The sequence below is a fragment of the Lupinus angustifolius genome, chromosome LG11 (genome assembly GCF_001865875.1).
Source record: "Lupinus angustifolius cultivar Tanjil chromosome LG11, LupAngTanjil_v1.0, whole genome shotgun sequence".
In the NCBI taxonomy this organism is placed as follows: domain Eukaryota; kingdom Viridiplantae; phylum Streptophyta; class Magnoliopsida; order Fabales; family Fabaceae; genus Lupinus; species Lupinus angustifolius.
This window is the reverse complement of record NC_032019.1, coordinates 4655464-4674501: the sequence shown is the minus strand read 5'-3', so window position 1 is coordinate 4674501 and position 19038 is coordinate 4655464. Positions and strand designations below refer to the sequence as shown.

Here is a 19038-nt window from a genome sequence, read left to right as displayed (position 1 = left end):
ATATATATATATATGTTGAGGCTTGATGCACAGTATACTACATAGAAATAAGAAAAATTGGGAGACCCTGTGCGCCCGGAAATTGAGGAAAAGTCTAGAACAGGACAGTGGCATAGGTTGTTTTGTTTTTGTTTCACGTGTTCCCTTCTTTTTTTAACCCCAATTCATACAATGCGCAAATCTATTGCACAGAGATTCTGGTTTCTACTTCACCATCGCCATCAAAATCACCGCCCTTCTTCTTTCTCTTCCCCTTCTCCGTTATTTCACTCTCGTTTTTTGTCTTCTATGGATTCCTCATTCCCTGTCACTGCTAATAATATCAATCCCAAGGTTTAATTCTCTTTCCACTGCTACCCAGTTTTTTGTTTTTTGTTTTTTTATTCTTATCTGTGATAAAGTTTCAAGCTTTGATTGTTCCTGCATATGGATTTGCTTCGGCTTCTTTTTAATTTAATCATCCTTGCTTTTTGTTTGCAAAGGATTGGTTAATATTATTGTTGATCTATTACTGAGGTTTCGGGTTTGAGTTTGTTTTTTATCTGTTGATTTTCTGTCTAGTTATGTGACTGGGTTTTTTTCACCTCAATGGAGAGTGGTTATTGGGATAAGTTCATTTCTCTTGTATTATAATCCAATCAGTTTGTTTTTGTGTGGTTGATTTGTACAACACTGGGATCAGTAAAAGAAATTGTAGCTAAAGTGATGATTATTTTTAATATTATCATAGCTCCAAATAGAGGCAAGATTAACAAATAGAAATGGTTGGATAGTTCAAGCTTGTTGAGTTTGGAGCCTTACCATGACCCTAGGATGGTTCAGCCACACCCACAACAAAAGAAGGTGTATTTTTTGCTATAACATAAAACCTAATTTTTTTTTACAAATTTATAAAGTATTATGGTAGACCAAAATAACTATTTCTTTATGACTTTATGGGCTTTCACATGTGCCTCACATTTGTCTTCTTACACTCAAGTTTAGTTATGCAAATATGCAAGCAACAAAAAAACTAAGGCTTTTTCCTTTCTCTAGGTTGTGAAGTGTGAATATGCTGTTCGAGGAGAGATTGTCACACTTGCACAGGTACTGTGATTGACTTTACATGTTTGAATTAGATCATTCATCAAAAAGATACTCTTGTCTCTCTTTTTGAAGTCTGAAGTGAATCTCTTCAGAGCTTTGTATTGGTTTTTATTATAATTTTTTCACCCTTTAATTACTTAATGCTGCAGAAATTGCAAGAAGATTTGCAGGCCAACCCAGGTTCTCATCCATTTGAGGAGGTACCTTTTTTTTACAACTTCATATCTTCCGGAGTATACTTTTTGGATTTCAGATTCTTAGTATGACTTCTAAAGGGAAGTCTGGTACTATGAAGCTCATGCTATATGCGGGGGCTTCGGGATGGATCTGATCCATTAAGAAGGTTTATAATAGGCAGCCTTAAGTTGCATTATTAAATGGCTGTTTCCATGACCCGACTTGTGGTCTGGGTCGAATGGTTACAACTCTAACCAATACGCTAGGCCTTGCTTTCTGTGATTGCTTCTTTATCTTAACCTTTACTTCTTTGGATCAAGTGTATTAATTATGATACAAACTATATCAATTAGCAGTAGTTACCAGAGTTAGCTATTTGTATTGTATAACCATTTAGAATTATGCTGCTATTCTAGTCTCTTTAATCATATGGTTGTTTGTAAATGGAAATGAAGAACCTTTCTTCGGGATTTGTTCAAAAATCTGACCAATGCAATGAACCAATTCGGAAGGATAGATTTCTATCGTTCTGGATTGAGAAGTCACTTCTCAGGATTATATGATAGAATTATAAGATACGCTTTTCGTTTTATTTCCCTTTCTTTTTAAGCCTCTTTCCTCTAAAGGTTTACGGGTAAAGTCTACCTTAATTTCTTTGTCCACCTCAAAGTTTGAACAAATATATTCATATCTTACATAGCAGTTTTACTTGACAGCGCTGCTTTCCTACCTCTTTGTATTTTCTATCTCACTCTTTTTTATCTGAAAATAGATACTTTACTGCAACATTGGAAATCCCCAGTCACTTGGCCAGCAGCCAATAACTTTTTTCCGCGAGGTTTGTTTCATCTAATTCTCTGTCGTAAAATGGAGCAAACTTGATAAAATGAAGCCATGCTTACTCTGTCCTCATCTTCGTCAGGTTCTTGCATTATGTGACCATCCAGCTATCTTGGACAGATCTGAAACACAGGGTTTATTCAGGTACTGGGAAAAATATAACTAAGCGGCATCTAGGTAGCTTAGCTATCAGTCTTACAGAAAACTGCCTTAATGGTTTTCTCGATGGAACACATGTTTTCAGAACTGTATCATAGTCACACATTAGTTGAGAATATGAGCCAGTAACCATTTATAATAACTTAAAACCCTCCCCCCATGATCTATTGGGTTGGAGTGCTAAAATCATATACTAATAATTTCCTGGTTTCTACTGTCATTAGGTCTTCATATTATGTTTTGAAGTATTGAGTTGTAAGGGTTTTCTCTTGGAAGGAGGTTCTTCTTCTTTGATGAATTTCAGTTTAATTTCAGAATTCTATGTGTTCTCTAGTTTATATTCTGGTTTGCTGTTAGGATATTTTGAATCCTGACGTATAAGATAGATTTTGTAATAATCTATCACTTTATTCCTTATTTATTTTTAAAGACATATATAACTCTCCTAATTTAAAATTGAAAAATATATTTCCTTCACCCTCGAAACCCTCCAAAAAACCAACTCCTAAACAAACTCACTCTCTAAGTTATGGGTTTAACATTCCTTTTTTTATCTTCATATTTATTTTTTCCTTGTGTGATTCCCCTTTGATATATTGCAGCACTGACTCAATAGAGCGAGCTTGGACTATTGTTGATCATATTCCTGGGAGAGCAACTGGCGCCTATAGTCATAGTCAGGTATTGGCTGGCTTATCTAATTTTTCTTGTTTCTTTGTGATTCGCGGGGCGAGGCATGAAATTATTCTTATTTCATATCAGGGTATTAAGGGCCTGCGTGATGCAATAGCTGCTGGAATTGAAGCCCGTGATGGCTTTCCTGCTGATCCCAATGACATTTTCTTGACAGATGGTGCAAGCCCAGCGGTAACTTTCTACTTCACTTCTTGATTTGTGTTTGTTTTAAATACTGATAGTGTAGAGTTTTATAATTGTCTTTTTTCTATTTTCAGGTACATATGATGATGCAATTACTCATAAGATCGGAAAATGATGGTATTCTGTGTCCCATTCCCCAATACCCTCTGTATTCAGCCTCAATTGCCCTTCATGGTGGCACCCTGGTAATGTTTTCTCCATAGAAGTGCTTAATGCATATTTTCTCCGGGTGCTATTTAGATGTACTCAATTGTGAAGATTTCACAGGGTACGAGCCATATTTGAGAATACAAATCAGTAAAAATGGTCTCTATATAACTTGGTTGGCTAGGAATCACTTGAAACTTTCAAATTTTGAATTTGAACTATCTTATTATGATACTTGATATTGTTGGAATATCAATTTAACTTTGATGCTTTTTTCTTCTGAAGGTACCTTATTATCTAGATGAAGCAACTGGTTGGGGGTTGGAAATATCTGAACTCAAGAAGCAATTGGAGGATGCGAAGTCCAAGGGCATCAATGTTAGGGCTTTAGTTGTTATAAACCCTGGCAATCCAACTGGACAAGTGAGTTGCAAAGCTATGTAGTTGTAATATAAGAGGGTGCTTACTACTTAGAATATGATGTTAAGCTGATTAAATTTGATAACATGATTTTCTGTCACGCTTTCAGGTTCTTTCTGAAGAAAACCAGCGTGAAATAGTAGAATTTTGCAAACTAGAAGGTCTTGTTCTTTTGGCTGATGAGGTAACTGAGCTGTTTCTGAAAATATTGTATATTCAATCAAATTAATTTTAAACAAGTTAAGTTCTTAAACCTTGGAAATGGATGCTATTGAATTGTATTTGAACTTGCTCTGATGTAAAAATACATGCTCCACTCTCATAGTCTCACTATATTTATGTCTGGAACCACTGTTCCATTAAACCTTTTATACATGAAATTCATTTTGTAGGTATATCAAGAAAATGTTTATGTCCCTGAGAAAGAATTTCATTCATTTAAGAAGATAGCTCGTTCCGTTGGATATGGAGATAATGATATCGCCCTAGTATCTTTCCAATCTGTATCCAAAGGTAAGTTAGTAAAGCAATTAATTCCGTATTTAGCATAACAAGAGAGAATATAATGTCATGTGGATACATGAGGCATACTGAAGGAAGACGACTTTCTCTTTGGCTTCAGGCTATTATGGAGAGTGTGGAAAGCGTGGAGGTTATATGGAGGTGACTGGTTTTTCTAGTGAAGTGAGGGAGCAAATATATAAGGTGGCTTCTGTGAATCTTTGTTCGAATATCTCTGGTCAAATTCTCGCAAGCTTGGTCATGAGTCCACCAAAGGTTAATTCTTTGCCTCTTAAAGTCAAATTTCTTTTCGGAGGAGTAATTCTATACTTCGAGAATAGAAAGAACATCAAACCTAATACTGACCATAATAAGATGGGTGCATGAGTGGGGCAATCTAGTAACATCTCAAGAGTACATGTAAAGACTTATGCTGAAGAGTGTAAGTGGTGAATCAAAAGATATTAGACTCTGATAGAAACTTAAATGTTGGAGCATAAAACACTTCATTAGTGGCAGCCTCCATAGGCATTTATAAAAATGGAGGTGTAACACAATGACCAGGGCATCTATAATCCATACTAAACATATTTATTTGTTCATAAGAAGGGCACAGGGTTGATATAAAGAAATCAGCATTTCAGTCATTTTCATCACTAGCATGGTATTAACTGCATTTCCACATATAAAATTCAGTGAATTCAATGGATTTCTGCAGGTTGGAGATGAGTCCTATGAGTTATACATGGCTGAGAAGGAAGCAATTTTATCTTCGCTTACCAGGCGCGCAAAGGTTAGTTACCTGGAAAAAACTGAGATAGTAAAGACAACTAAGAAACTTTTTGCCTATGTTAGAGGAGTAATGTTCCAGAGTATTTCTAAGGTTCCCTTCCCCCAGTATGTTAAGTATTTCCAAGGTTAGCCAACTCTGGAGTACTTTTTTTTTAATTTTGTTCATAAACTCTGCCAAAGTTTATGTTGTAAAGGAACACTCCTACACTACGAACTTACAAAGTGACGCCAAAGCTACTACTAATAACTGAAGTATTTTCAAATTTTGCTACTCCCATTCCCCCTATAATAAAAACCCCTTACCAAAACTTTTGCTTACTCTTTCCCCTGTTTATTTGACAGACACTTGAAGAGGCTTTTAACAAATTAGAGGGTGTGACATGCAACAAAACAGAAGGGGCAATGTATTTGTTTCCCCGCATTCGCCTGCCCGAAAAGGCAATCAAAGCAGCAGAAGCTCTAAACAAAGCTCCTGACGCCTTCTATTGTGGACGCCTCCTGAATGCTACTGGAGTAGTTGTTGTTCCTGGTTCTGGTTTTGGACAGGTTAATTTATATACTGGTCTATACTCTATAGTAAATGCTTCTATCTTTAATATACATTCAAATTTAATTTTTTATTGGCATACAAAACTAGGGAGTACAAGTAGGTTGCACTTTTTCATCCTTATGATTATCACAATTTGATTGTATATTGTTACATTGTGTATTGCTAGGTTCCTGGTACCTGGCATTTTCGATGCACCATACTTCCGCAGGAAGATAAAATTCCGGCTATTGCTTCTCGCTTGACGGAGTTCCATGAAAAATTCATGGACGAGTTTCGTGACTGAGCAGTCTTGCTTCTGAGTTTTTCTCTTCGGTTTTAAGGGTAGTTTATTGAGGTTTAACATGGATTTTGCAGTTAAATAAACTGACCTCTCTTTGTTGTCTCTGGATGAATAATTTTGCTGTCAATTCAACTTTAACAAATTGCATTTTGAATATGCAATTCTCCTATACTTGAGTCTTATGAATAGAAAAAATAGTCAGCTATAGAATTTGCCTCACTTAACTTAAAAGGGTATTAATTAAAATCTAATGTGCTTGCTTAAGGTGTTAGATAAAAAGTTTACACAAGCCATCATATATTGTTGAGTCATTGAGTTTGAAAGTTCAAAGAAATAATGTGACAGAGTATTGCACTGAAGTGTAAAATCTGAAGTATGCCAGCTTTTGGAAAATAACTTAAAATGGAATGTGATCCTAGTTGTGCCTTCATCACAGACACAAGATTCTAGTACTTCATGGAAGGCAAAGGTCCTTTAAAACTCAATGCAGTGAAATTTAATTATACTCTTGTTCGTTTAGAAGTGAATTGCCATATCCATGTAATTTCATTACTCAGAAATCTGAAAAGTGGGACACCCTTTACTATTTACTTCCCATTTTGTATATATTGGACCTCTTAATCCAAATACAAAACGACAGGAGCATGAGGACAAGAGAGTAAAAACAACAAATAACCACATCATTTTCCTATTTAAATTTTCAGGTCTCAGTACTATAATACTATTGTGTTGCCTGAGTTATAGCTATGATGTACCTACCTTCTTGGATTTATTTGGAGTCTAGATTTGAAACTTAGACTTAAAATTAGAAGCTAAAATTCTAACTTTTATCTTAATCTAGAATTTAGCCTTAGAATTTAAATTAGGGTATTCAAATTCTATTTTTTATACTTGAAATCCCTTAAGAATTAGATTAGATTCATAATTCTTAACATCAATTGAGTGGACAATTTAAACTATTTTCTCAATACTTTACATAATTCTATAACTGAAGCAATTTGATACACAAGGACTACACAAGCATACCAAAGCATAGGCACACTAATTTTACATCTTAACTCTTTGCACATCTCACACAATTTATGATTAGGACCGATTCCAATTTTAAGTGAAGGGAAAAAATAATTCTAAACTGAGAACCAATTCCATTTCCAATGGCTTTGAATTTGGTCATTTGTTATAATTGTGAAAATCTTTTCCTTTTGAAGATAAAATTTTATTCTTGGTTCTTTTATTTATTAGGAAGCTGAAAATATGCATGAGAAGTATAAAGTAATGAATATAATTCCCCTAATATGTTTAGTGATGGTTGGTATTGCAAGGGAAGCAACCACATGAGATGTGCCTTGAAAAATGTGTGTTATGCTTATTTATCATCTTTTGAGCTTGTTCAGTGGCCTTTTCAATTTGCTCTAAATGTTGTTGTGTAGCTGTTGATCTCCATTCCTCTGCTTTTCTGTGAACCACTGACATTCTCTTCATCAACTTCTCTTCCAGGTTTGATCTCATCTTTTCTATTTTCACCTAAATAAACCATATTTTCAATTAACAAAAATGGGATATTATTAGTTTAATGGCATGGTTGAATTCAAAAACCTTAATAAGTGCGCACCTAAATTGTTACTACATCATTCATAATTTATATCTTAACTACCATTATTAAAATTATAGTCAAGTTAAAGAATGGGAAATGTTAAGAATATTAAGAACATTATAACTGGGTCTTCAGTTTGCAAATCTACGTAGTTATTGGTACTTATAATTAATTCACAAATATTAAAAATATTTTTAACTTTTAAATTTATCCAAAAAATTATTAACATTCCAAAATTACCCCTCAATTTGGAGAAGTGAATTTGTTTTGGAATATGTAGGAAAAAATAAACACATAATTTAATAATGGAGGAGTATATTTAATATTAGCTACATAAATATAACTTATAAATAGAAATAAAGTACTAGTGAAAAATGAAGATAAAGATGTATTTGGTTGAGGAAGACTCAGAAGTGGGACTGGTCAAGAAAACAATAATGAGAATGGTGTTCATTGTACATTAGTGGGAGTGGCTCGAGGATATGGACCAAAAAGCATGCCTGACAAAGCATTTGATTCTAGTCAAAACTTCATACAAGGAGCTCATGTATAAAAACTTGTAAAATGCTAGTGGCACATTTTTATAAAATAGATAACCTTATATGGATAAGTGACAGAATAAGAGTATATATATGCAACCCAAAAATTATACAAATATAAGTAATGTGTTGGTATACTGATATATAACTCTGTGGCTAAGATTGTCTTGGGTTTTTATATGCTGAGTACAACTATCAACACCACACCATGTGAAGCAATGATCTTACAAACAGTTCAAAAACTACTTGCAAGGTCCTAGTAATGATAATTGTACATCACAATTATCATAACTTCAAATCTATGTACTGATTAGAAAAAATACAAGCTTACCTTGAACTAATATTTAATAGGTCCTGAAGAAAATTAGAAACACTGCATTGAAAATCATAGCTTCTAAAGTTTTAATGTATTTAAATACACCATTTTCCAGTGCAAAATTCTTTTTAGGATTCCTTAACAAGTCCTCTTAGAACACTCCTGACATTACTCCTATATAATTTAGAAAGTTCCAAGGCTTGAGCTCTAGTCATTTGGTCAACAATTTCATTGATGACTTAGAATAGCTTTTCATAACACTTGATGTTTTCAACTAGAACTGGTGATGATAAGTTGCAAAGATGAAACACTAATTATGGCTTAGAATAACTTTTTTGTAACACTTGATGCTTTCAAGTAGAATTGGTGATAATAGGTTAACAATAAAGCATCATAATTCATGAGAAAAAAGGATATGCAATGAAATACCTCAAGCTTTCTTGACTGAGATTCTGCTTTAGCATTTTGGAGGTTTACCCAAGCTTGGATTTTTGCTTCTTCCCTCTGATACCTGCAACTCAAATCACAATTTAGTTATACCCATACATTATGAAACTAAACCAAGATACAGTGAAAATTCTTTAGTTACCTCAGACAGCACTTATTCTTCTCTTCTTCTTCCCATGTAGCAGCTCTACATTCTGAATCAGCTTTCTGACTAGAATTATGCCTCAAACTCTTTGATATTTCCTCTTCCTCCTCTTCACTTGTGCTCCAATTTGAAGTGACTAAATCACATTGTGTCCCTAGTTTTAGGTTAGAGAAATGGCACTCCAGATTAATAACATCAACATTGCAGCTAGTGCCATTGGGGTTTGCCAAGGCCAATAGTCCTGACCTACTAGCAGGAGTGTTGTGGCGTGCCGGCGATGAACTCTTGATCGGTGTGTGGCACCTTGAAGTAGTAGAACTTCCAAGAGGAGTCATTTCAGTCCCAACATCTTTATGTTGAACATCATGAATTACTTCTGTGCTTGCATCTTGCATAGCTTCCCCAGCTGAATTTCTAAACAAGAACCCTTTTTTAGTGGGTTCTGAGTGTCTAAAATTTGGGATTATAGGCTCAATGCTATTTGTGAACTTATCTGCATTGCAAATTGTAATTCACTATGTCAAAGAGTTGTTTTACTAGTAAAGTTGAACCAAATTATAGCATTTCAATTTCAAATGCATTACCAACAGGATAGAACAATAAAGAAACATGAAACTCAGTTTAGAATCTTCAACAATTTTGGGTCCAAGAGATGACAACATAAGAACAATGCTCATTTGTGTGGAAATTGATTTGAAGCTTGAAAACCCAAATGAGCCTTAAAAACTCAATTAAAGTTGGAAAAAACTTTACAAAGAATGCAAAAGTTTAGAACATAATAAAGACAAAAGAGAAGAAAAAGATAATGATGGCAAAAAGGGAAGACTGAAAATAATAAAGGAAATGCAGGGAAGGGAAAAAGGTTCAGCTTTGAAGTTAAGATGGTGATCCCACCTTTCAGTACCATGTGGTCTGTTGCACCAAATGGGTTGTAGTGGTCCAAAGATGCAGACCTTTGGAAGCTTGGGACATGTTTGGACACCACTTCTTCATTCACTGTAACCCTATTCTCCATTTGCTGCTTCATGGTATCACATTGTTTGCTACTGCTTCTGCTGTTCTTTGATGAGGACTCTGACAGTGACAGCTTCATAAGAGCTGGTGAGTCATGGCATGAAGTGGAAGTTGTAGTGTTCATGACCCATTTCTCTGCATCATCCCATTTTGAAGGGAAGTTCTTTCTTGAAAGGTTTCTTCTAAGTCCATCATTAGAAGTGAAGTTGAAAACAGGTCTACCAGGAGTTGAAGGTGCCTCTAGTCTCCTATGATGTTGTGTGACATTGTTGTTGTTGTTGTTGGTTTGTGCATTAGCATTTGGTATTGGAAATGACTTGACAAATTCTGAAGTTTCTTTGAGATTGAGCTTGCAAAGTGGATCAGGGAAATCATCTCCAAAAGGGTTGTTTTTGTTTTTCCCATACAACCCCATGTTGCTCTCAAAGGTTGAATCCTACATAATAATAATAATAAAACACAAAAGAAAAATGAGAAAAGAAAAGAAAAACATCTTGTAATAATGCATAACAAATGATATGCTTCATATGTGAGGATGGTTCATTGATTCTTAGTTTCTTACCATATGTGTTGTTAAAGCAAGTGGAGATTGAAAGAATTTATGGCTGGGATGATCCATGGCTTTGGTTTTGAGCTTTTTGGTTGTCACAGATTGTAATAGAAATGAGAGTCTCTAGTTAAGAAAGGCTGTGTGGTACAGTTATTTGCATTGGTGAGAAAAGGGTAGAAGCAGGGTGAAGATAAAGTGACTGTAGTAAAAAGCAGTGGAGATGAACAAGATATTAAACCAAGGATAAAAGCATCTATATAGTAATCTAGCACAATAGTTTGAACCAGGGTATAAAGTAACAAGTACACATAAAATGTCTCACATGTTATTGAAAAGAAATGTGTTATTTTAGTACCTGAATTGTACTGTGTTTACAGCTACTCTGATGCATCTATAAATTAACATCATTAAATATAAAAAATGATTTGGATTATTATATTTCATCAATAAATCAATATTACATCTATATTAGAAGGTAAAATGTAAATTGGAGAAGAAACTTTGGCCGAAATAATACCAGGTTTATATGATATTCAGCCACATTTATATTTATATTTATATTAAATAGATACAATATGGTATTAGATTTGAAATATGAGAAAAGAACATTTTGATAATAAAAAAACAGTCCTATCTGTCGTGAAGCTACTGTGTCACACTCAGACAGCATCTTTTGTCCTTAGTATATCGGAGAGATGGATTTGATTAGAATGAAGACGGAAGAGTACATCAAAAGAAGAGGCAACTTTGGGACCTGGTTAAAACACCAATACACTATTTTAATTTTTCATAATTTTACTGTCAAAATAATCAAAATATGGTTAAAATAAAGGAGCACAAAAATCATAATAAGAAACAATGGGTAGTTACATTCCCTCGTGTTATTTTATTAAGTTTTATTATTTGTACTCAATTTTTATGATATTTAACCGAATATATTTATACTTATTTTTCATTATATATTTCAAAAAAATAAAAATAAAATATATATTTATTATCTCTTTGTTCTCAATTTTGATATGGCAGTTCCAGATGTGGCAGTTCATTATATTTATTCAAGTTTCCAGAGACTCCTTCTACTTGCTCATAGAGTAAACTTATATACACTAACAATTTAAAAATATATTCAACATACATTTGTATTAGTTTTATTTAAGAATAAATAATTATTAAAAATAAAAGATAAATGATACAATAACAATATAAAAAACTTTTTTTATTAATTTTGGAGGTCTTATAAAATATAAATAGATTCCTTTGAGTTGGAGCAACTTTATATGATCCATCATATCAACAACATTGAATTAGTATTGTAGTTGCAGTAAAAAAACAACAACTGTTTTAGGCTTAGCTTGCATGCAAATGCTTATGTTATTTCACTTCCACCTCTCATAGGCTCATAGTTAGCCATCCAATAAAATAGCCCATCTTTTAATATAAAAGATTCAAAATTTAAAACACCCTGCTAAGAAAATTATATATAATCACAAAATGACACTTTATTTAGTTTATTAATGATTGATATGATAACTTTTCATTTTATTTTCAACATTTTTTATTATACTCGTGTTCTTTTCCACTATTTTTCTGTTTGCATTTATTTATTTTGTGCGAAATTCTATTTAATATAACTTTGTAAAATGAGAATTGAAAGAATATGTGAATTCAATAGTATCATACTATCATTTATATAGTTGAGTAGATCAACAATTTTATTCCAGGAGAATATATGAATTCCACAAATATCTATTTAGTCTTTATCGTGACAATAAAAGTAATAAATTTATTGAATTATTTATAATAAAAATATAATTGATAATAAACACTAAAAATATATTTAAAAAAGTGTAACTAGTTAACCATCCACATATTACTAACATAAACAAATAATTTTATATCATTTGTAATAAAATAAATTTTCCGCATTACTGAAATGAAATAGATTAAATTAAAATGAATTTTTAAATAAGATACTCAAATACAATTAAATTTCAATTTTTAAAATTTATAATCTAAATAGATTAAATTAAAATCAGTGTTGTTAAAACCATTCTTGTTATCAAACCGATCACGATACTGGTATAGTGGTAAAGTGATTTAACCGGTGGTTCAATAATTAAACTACATGTCAGTTAAACTGGACATACTTGCTTATATTTATATATATAAACCTATAATTAAAAAAATTCAAATAGGTAGATACTCAATTTTGTAATCCATATTCATAATCTACTCAAAATTCACATAAACAAACAACTTTAAGTTTTTAACAAATTCAAAGTCAAAATTACAAATCATTTATTAATCCAAAAGTATCACTTAACAACCGCAAAATATAAATAAATGACACTAGTTCATAACTCACTCTACAAAACATATAAATTTGGAGTTTTAACATTCAACATCAAAGAGTTAAAGTTGTCTCATATCGATATTATATTTTTGCACCAAATCCTATCTTCAGACAGTACTCTGAGATTACACAAAAGCCATTGAGATTACACACGAATGTTAGGAACCAAAATGTGTTGTCTAAGATGTCTGGGAAGCATGTGCCTTGAAGTGTTGAAGAAATGTCAAAAGATCGGTCATCTTGTAATGAGTTTTTAAGATTTTAAATTTAAAAAAAAATATGTGCATAAACATGCCGGTTTAGTCAAATACCGGCTGGTTCACCGGTTTTTGATACTTGGCTTATTCAACATTTGTACTATACCGGTTAGAGGTCCGATTCGCCGGTTTTCTAATTGAACCGATCGATACAGTATGGTTTTTACATCATTGATTAAAATCATAATTTAATTTCTCCCACTATACTAAATAAGCACTTAGACTGAGAATACTCAAATCAATCTATCACATTGAACAAAAAAAGATGGGAGCCTTCACGTTCAAAATGATTATTTTTTGTGCGATGAAAAATATTTTAGAAGATGTTTCCTCTAAATATGTCTTTTAGTATTAAATAACTCATATCAAATATAATCTTAATAACTTATATTTTCAAAATTATAATATATATGTACTAACAGTCTAAAAAGTTATATAATAATACACAATCAATTATTTACAACTCATTTATATTACCTTTATATAAAAGGTAATAATGGTTAAAAATAAATGGTGAATAATACAGTGACAATGTAAAAAATACTTATAGTGTCTGTGTATATATTTTTTCCTCTAATCCGTTTACTTTTTGTTTCATAATACTAGAGGTGTCAAAACGGGCTACCCGGACGGGTTCGGGCCAAGCCGGGCCAGGTTAAAAAACCCGGATACAATTTATGCATATCATTTGATATTAACGTATAACTTTTGTTAACATATTTGTTATGTCAAATGCAACCAAACTTATAGATCTAATGCATATGTTTAAGTTAAGACGTGATGTTAAGTCCACGTGTATGATTTTTAACCTTAACTCTTTTATTAAATTTCTCATTTCTATTGGATTCTCACTCTCTAACACAATATAATTTGTAACTTCACTTTAATATATAACATTTGTTACTAATAAAAATATTATATTTTGTATGTTCTTTATCAACATTTTCATTGTGAACTATTATATTAAATTTGGTAGTGTGGAGTTCTCTATGATAAACAATTCATGTTAATTTTAGTTTTGTTGTAAACATTATTTTCTTTATTATATTTTTGTGGTAAAGTTAAATCTAATTAAATATATAATAACATAATACTTATTATCTATTTTTTTATTATAAATAGTTTTGTAAATTTTCATTTAGCGCTTATTACCGAGCCAAAAATCTAAAAAAAAGATTAAAACATATAGTAAAATGGATAGTTCGAATCTTCCCGGGTAAACTCAGTCCGAGCCCGGATTTTATAATAGTCTGACCGGACCGAGCTAAAAAAGCTCATATTTAATAAAAAGTACCTAAAATAATACATAAACCCTATAAATTTTCGGGCTTTGATGGACCGGCCCGACCAGGTCAGCCCGTTTTGACAGCTTTACATAATACACTACTTTTACACACTTTTATTAATCAATTGTGAATTAATTAAATGTAGGGATGGAATAATTTGCCTTCAGATTCAAAATGTAAGAGTTACAACCTACAAACAGGAGAAAAAGTCTGTCTCACTTGTCCTGCTGCCTAATAAAATCATTTTGCTTTTTTTTTTCCAATGATAATAATAAAATCATTTTGCTACTTATTTTGGTACCACCTTCCCCAAGTTACAGAATCAGAAACAAAATTAACTTTTTTCTACTACATAGAAAAGGAGTTAATTTATCAACCCATCTCGGATAAGTTTGAACAAAAAGCTATTTCTTTGACTGTCAATGAATATGTGAAAGGAATATTATGTGAATGGATCCTCTTCATTAGGAAAATAATGAGAGGATAATATGTACAAATCTTGTCGGTCCACTATTTATTTTTTTAAAGAAAAGGTTGGTGTTTAGAAGAGCATAAAAAAAACATTGCTGTTTTTAATGATTCTATTCCTTCCAAAAGGTGTAGTAATTGTGTATGTTTTATAGATGTAAATAGTTATCAATACGGTATATTAATTTCTGGCATCTCATATAATATTTTTTCATGTTTGTTCATCTTTGTACAGTAGACTCGTTTTTCTCTTAAACCTAAACAAAATAGGCCTACAAGTTTGGGCTACTGCCTCAAGCCACTATATTTAGAATTGGGTCACTCGCTTCAAAATGGGTTAAATTTAACAATAAGATATTGAATTAGTAGTGTAATACTCATTAGATCCTCATATATCGTACTAGGATAAAATTCAAAGGTTTGATTTATGATAACGACATTTATCGGAAATGACAATTATACACTCCGAAATCGTTAGTTTATTACTCGTAGGGTGACGAAATAACCTTAATTATAAAATAATGTGAAATTTCCCTAATCCAATCCACTTAATGCCTTCACTAGTAGTAGAATCTTTTCCTCCTAATTTTGTACTTGATCCCACTTCAATTCCTTCCCTATGTTACTTAACAAAAATGGTTGGTGATATTTTGCTTTCTCACACCACTTAATAATTCAAGAAAACCGCTTGAAACAATCTTTGGTGAAATTTGAGATGGGTTTGTTGGGTTCTTGGTTGGAGTCATTAAGCGTGTGAAAATCAACTAATGAAAGTTATGCAAATGATGTTTTAAGGTTAGACACTTTACTTTTCATTTAAAACATTGTTTTCAAAACTAAAGTATACACATAAATAGTGATACTTTATCATATAGACGCAACATAATTGAAAAACTATTGAGTTTTTTAAGCACACGGCATGATTGGATCAGTCTCTAGCATGTTTATGGATAAAAAAATGTTTTTATTTTGGTTATCTCTACACCTTGAAAGTAATGGGTTATTTTCCAACTATTAGTCCAAGACACCCATTGTGTACATCAAAAGAATGAGACTTGAGTTAGGATTTAATAAAAAAATCTTAACTAAATTGTGATTGAAAGAGCTATCCAAAATGAAAATATATAATCATCAATCAGTGAGCTAATCAGTTGAGTTAATAATGGTTACAGATCTAAACGCAGTTACCAAGAATACGTTGATCTAGTGATGTAAGGACTCAATAGATCTTAAGAATAATTAAAATGTTAATAGTTCATATTGAAAGTAACACTTATTTGTAGGGATAACTACACACCTTCAAAAAATTAAAAGGTGAAATAATACTCTTGATAGTACAAAAAGATTTAAAAACAGTTTTTCTTTGTGATTGAATATGTGGGTGAGAAGGAGTTTGGAAGTCAACAGTGATTATACAAATGATGCTTGTTAGCTTGTGTTCTAAGTTATTACTTGTTGCATTTTTAAAGGAGGATGCAGCACCTGTAGTGGGTATGGAAAAGTTTAATTATTTACAATGGTTATTTATTTAACTAGTGTGGTGTGACCAAAAGAGCATAAAAATAAATTATTCAATTTATGCCAGAGGAAATATGCTGGAAACTTCCAGGGTGTCCTAGGTTCAAATTTAAGGTTAATTTAATTTAATAGACTATTAGATATTCTTAATGTTTAAAACTTCAACTTGAAAACTTTAGTATTTTTTCCCAAATTTTTTTTATAGAAAAAAACATATGTTGTTGCTACATGCCTTTTAACCTCTGCAAATAATTATTTTGGAACAACAATAATTGTTTTTTTTTCTTTCTAAAAATATATGTTCTGACTTCTGAATCACACTTTTAAAGCCTTTTCTTTGGAAAATGGTTATAAGTTCTGAATGTGAAATGGAGAGGAGTGGGGATTTGCCATAAACATATTTAAGGGCATATGAAATATTGAGATAGTTAAGTAGTTAACATGATGACATTATTTGATGATAAAATATATGCAGTGATAATGTAAATTTTTTTATAATATTATTATATTATTTATTAATTATATTTTATTATTATTATTGACTTTTAAATATAAATAAATAATGAATACTATATAAATATTTATATTAATAATAGTTTATAGATATTATATATATTTATACTCTTATTTAATAACTTTGCAAAGGGGCATCACATATTTGTCCACATTAAGGGAAACCACCTTCTTACTAGTACGAATCAATAACGAAGGTGCAATGCTTCCCATACAAGACACCAAAGTTATCATATCAGCAGTGGTGGTTCAATAGGAAAATCACTCCTAACAATTATGTAATCATACTGCTAAAAAATGATTAGAATTGATTATATCAGTCAATTTTTATTTAAATGAAACATGTTATATCAATCAATTCTAATTTAAATATAAATTTTATATGAAAGTGACTTAATTTTTACCAAAATATTACTGTAGAGAATTAAATAGGTAATTATTATCTTTTTGTTTATACTTATAAAACTTTGTTTATCACCAAGTCACACATTTTATTAACCAAATTATTAATAAAAATATTTATGGCATTCAAATAATTGTTGATCATATATTCATGTCAATAAAAAATGATCAAAATTAGTTATATCAACCAATTTTATTTAAATCATATATGTTATATCAGTCAATTTTCATTTAAAATTATAAAATTTGATAAATATAACTTAATTTTTATTAAAATGTTATTGTGAAACATCAAATAGAAAATTATTATCTTTGTATGTTCATAATTCTAAAATATTGTATATCACAAAATCATACATTTTATTTTAATAAATTATTAAAATAAAAATATTTATCGCATCTATTACTGAATTAAAATGTGATATGTGATTTAATAAGGAAATGAATAGATGAAACGTTATACCAAAATAGCAAGATTTTCACATTGTTGATGGGAGATATGTATGAATAACACATGATTAAGAGAGAGAAATTTCACCCAACCAGAGAATCTTTTGCTTTTATTTTTCTAAGATTAGATAAAATCTGTGCATCCTATTGATAAACATGATTCCATTTTCCTTGCACGTAAAATATACAAAAATAAGAATTAATATTAGCATTCAATGAGTCATATGCAATGCTAACTATTGTGTTGGTTTACAAATTCCTTTCCAAGTTTTAAATGCCAATAGAGAATGATAATATATTTTAATGCCGTATTTTCAATTCTTCATTACAACGACTTTAGTGCACAATATTAGGTTAAACTATGCTTGCGTGATACTGCATTTTTTTACTTTGGGTTCAATGTTTCTATCTATACTACTAATATTAAATACTACTGTCTTCATATGTCATTATGACATAAATCAATTAAACATATTATGTGTTAGCCTCTTGTTTTTTTAAACAGTACTGGAATTGTACTACAAAAAAAGAAAAGTAGTTCTTGAAAACTATTAGTACAAGTTTAGAATCTATACAATAATATCTTTTTTTAATATGGATCTCCGTTTTGAAGAATGAAGTTTTTATTGTTATAGTATATTACTTTTTCTTTTGTAGCATTTGCTATTTGCTAAGGACTAGAGAATATGCTTTCTCATTTTATGGATAATAAAAATATAAAACTATTTTATTTAAGATAATTCACATTATACATTCTATTCAAATTTGTAGTTATTTATTTTTGTGGAATAGGTATTAGGGGAGAAAGACAATTGTTGAGTTTTAATATATGCACTTACAATTTATATTTTGAAATTTAAACAATTGAGTTAACCATATGGGACAAAATTATATTTTATTTTATTTCCTTTACATTATTTATAACAAGTTTTTCTCTTTTGATCACTATGATACTAAAGTTATGTGTTTCTGCCTATGCATAAGAATCACTTTTCATATGGGTTTTTCCTACCCACAACTAAAAATTAAATAATAGAAGTGACAACTACTAAAAATAATAGTGCCGAATAATTGGTTACTACCCACAACTAAATTACAATAATAATAAACTAACTAAAAGAGTGGCTATCAAACGATTAACTTTGATAAAACAATTAGTAAACTTAATCTTCCATATCTAATTTTCATTCGGTGGATCTGTCTACTTTTGTATTTTTATAATTTTATTTGATTTGGGTATTTATTTTTTCCTTCCTCTAAGAAAATCCCACTATGTTAATCCCACTAAGAAAATTCCAAATGTGAAGTGGAACTAAACTGCTTTCAGACATTACCATAAAGGAAATAATAACAAG

At 31.0% G+C, this 19038-nt stretch overlaps 3 protein-coding genes across 4 annotated transcripts in view; 1 reads left to right on the top strand and 2 right to left on the bottom strand.

The window, feature by feature from the left end:
• The window catches only part of LOC109360532 (ubiquitin-conjugating enzyme E2 34-like), a 17041-nt gene extending 12013 nt beyond the window's left edge, over window positions 1-5028 (bottom strand). For both annotated transcript variants that reach the window (XM_019605498.1, XM_019605499.1), the window contains exon 1: window positions 5012-5028. The gene's annotated coding sequence lies outside the window, so the exon portion shown is untranslated. The remainder of the gene's footprint in view (window positions 1-5011) is intronic.
• On the top strand, window positions 39-6000 carry LOC109360531 (alanine aminotransferase 2-like). Its single transcript, XM_019605497.1, has 15 exons — window positions 39-333; window positions 1036-1086; window positions 1236-1286; window positions 2036-2101; window positions 2186-2247; window positions 2865-2943; window positions 3025-3129; window positions 3216-3326; window positions 3574-3711; window positions 3818-3892; window positions 4101-4221; window positions 4331-4485; window positions 4928-5002; window positions 5344-5547; window positions 5718-6000. The coding sequence occupies exons 1-15, from the start codon at window positions 172-174 to the stop codon at window positions 5832-5834; spliced, it is 1572 nt and encodes a 523-aa protein (XP_019461042.1). The 5' UTR covers window positions 39-171; the 3' UTR covers window positions 5835-6000.
• Window positions 7087-10709, bottom strand: LOC109359361. Its single transcript, XM_019603995.1, has 5 exons — window positions 10449-10709; window positions 9767-10322; window positions 8870-9365; window positions 8710-8791; window positions 7087-7355 (listed from the first exon to the last, which is right to left on the bottom strand). The coding sequence occupies exons 1-5, from the start codon at window positions 10503-10505 to the stop codon at window positions 7131-7133; spliced, it is 1416 nt and encodes a 471-aa protein (XP_019459540.1). The 5' UTR covers window positions 10506-10709; the 3' UTR covers window positions 7087-7130.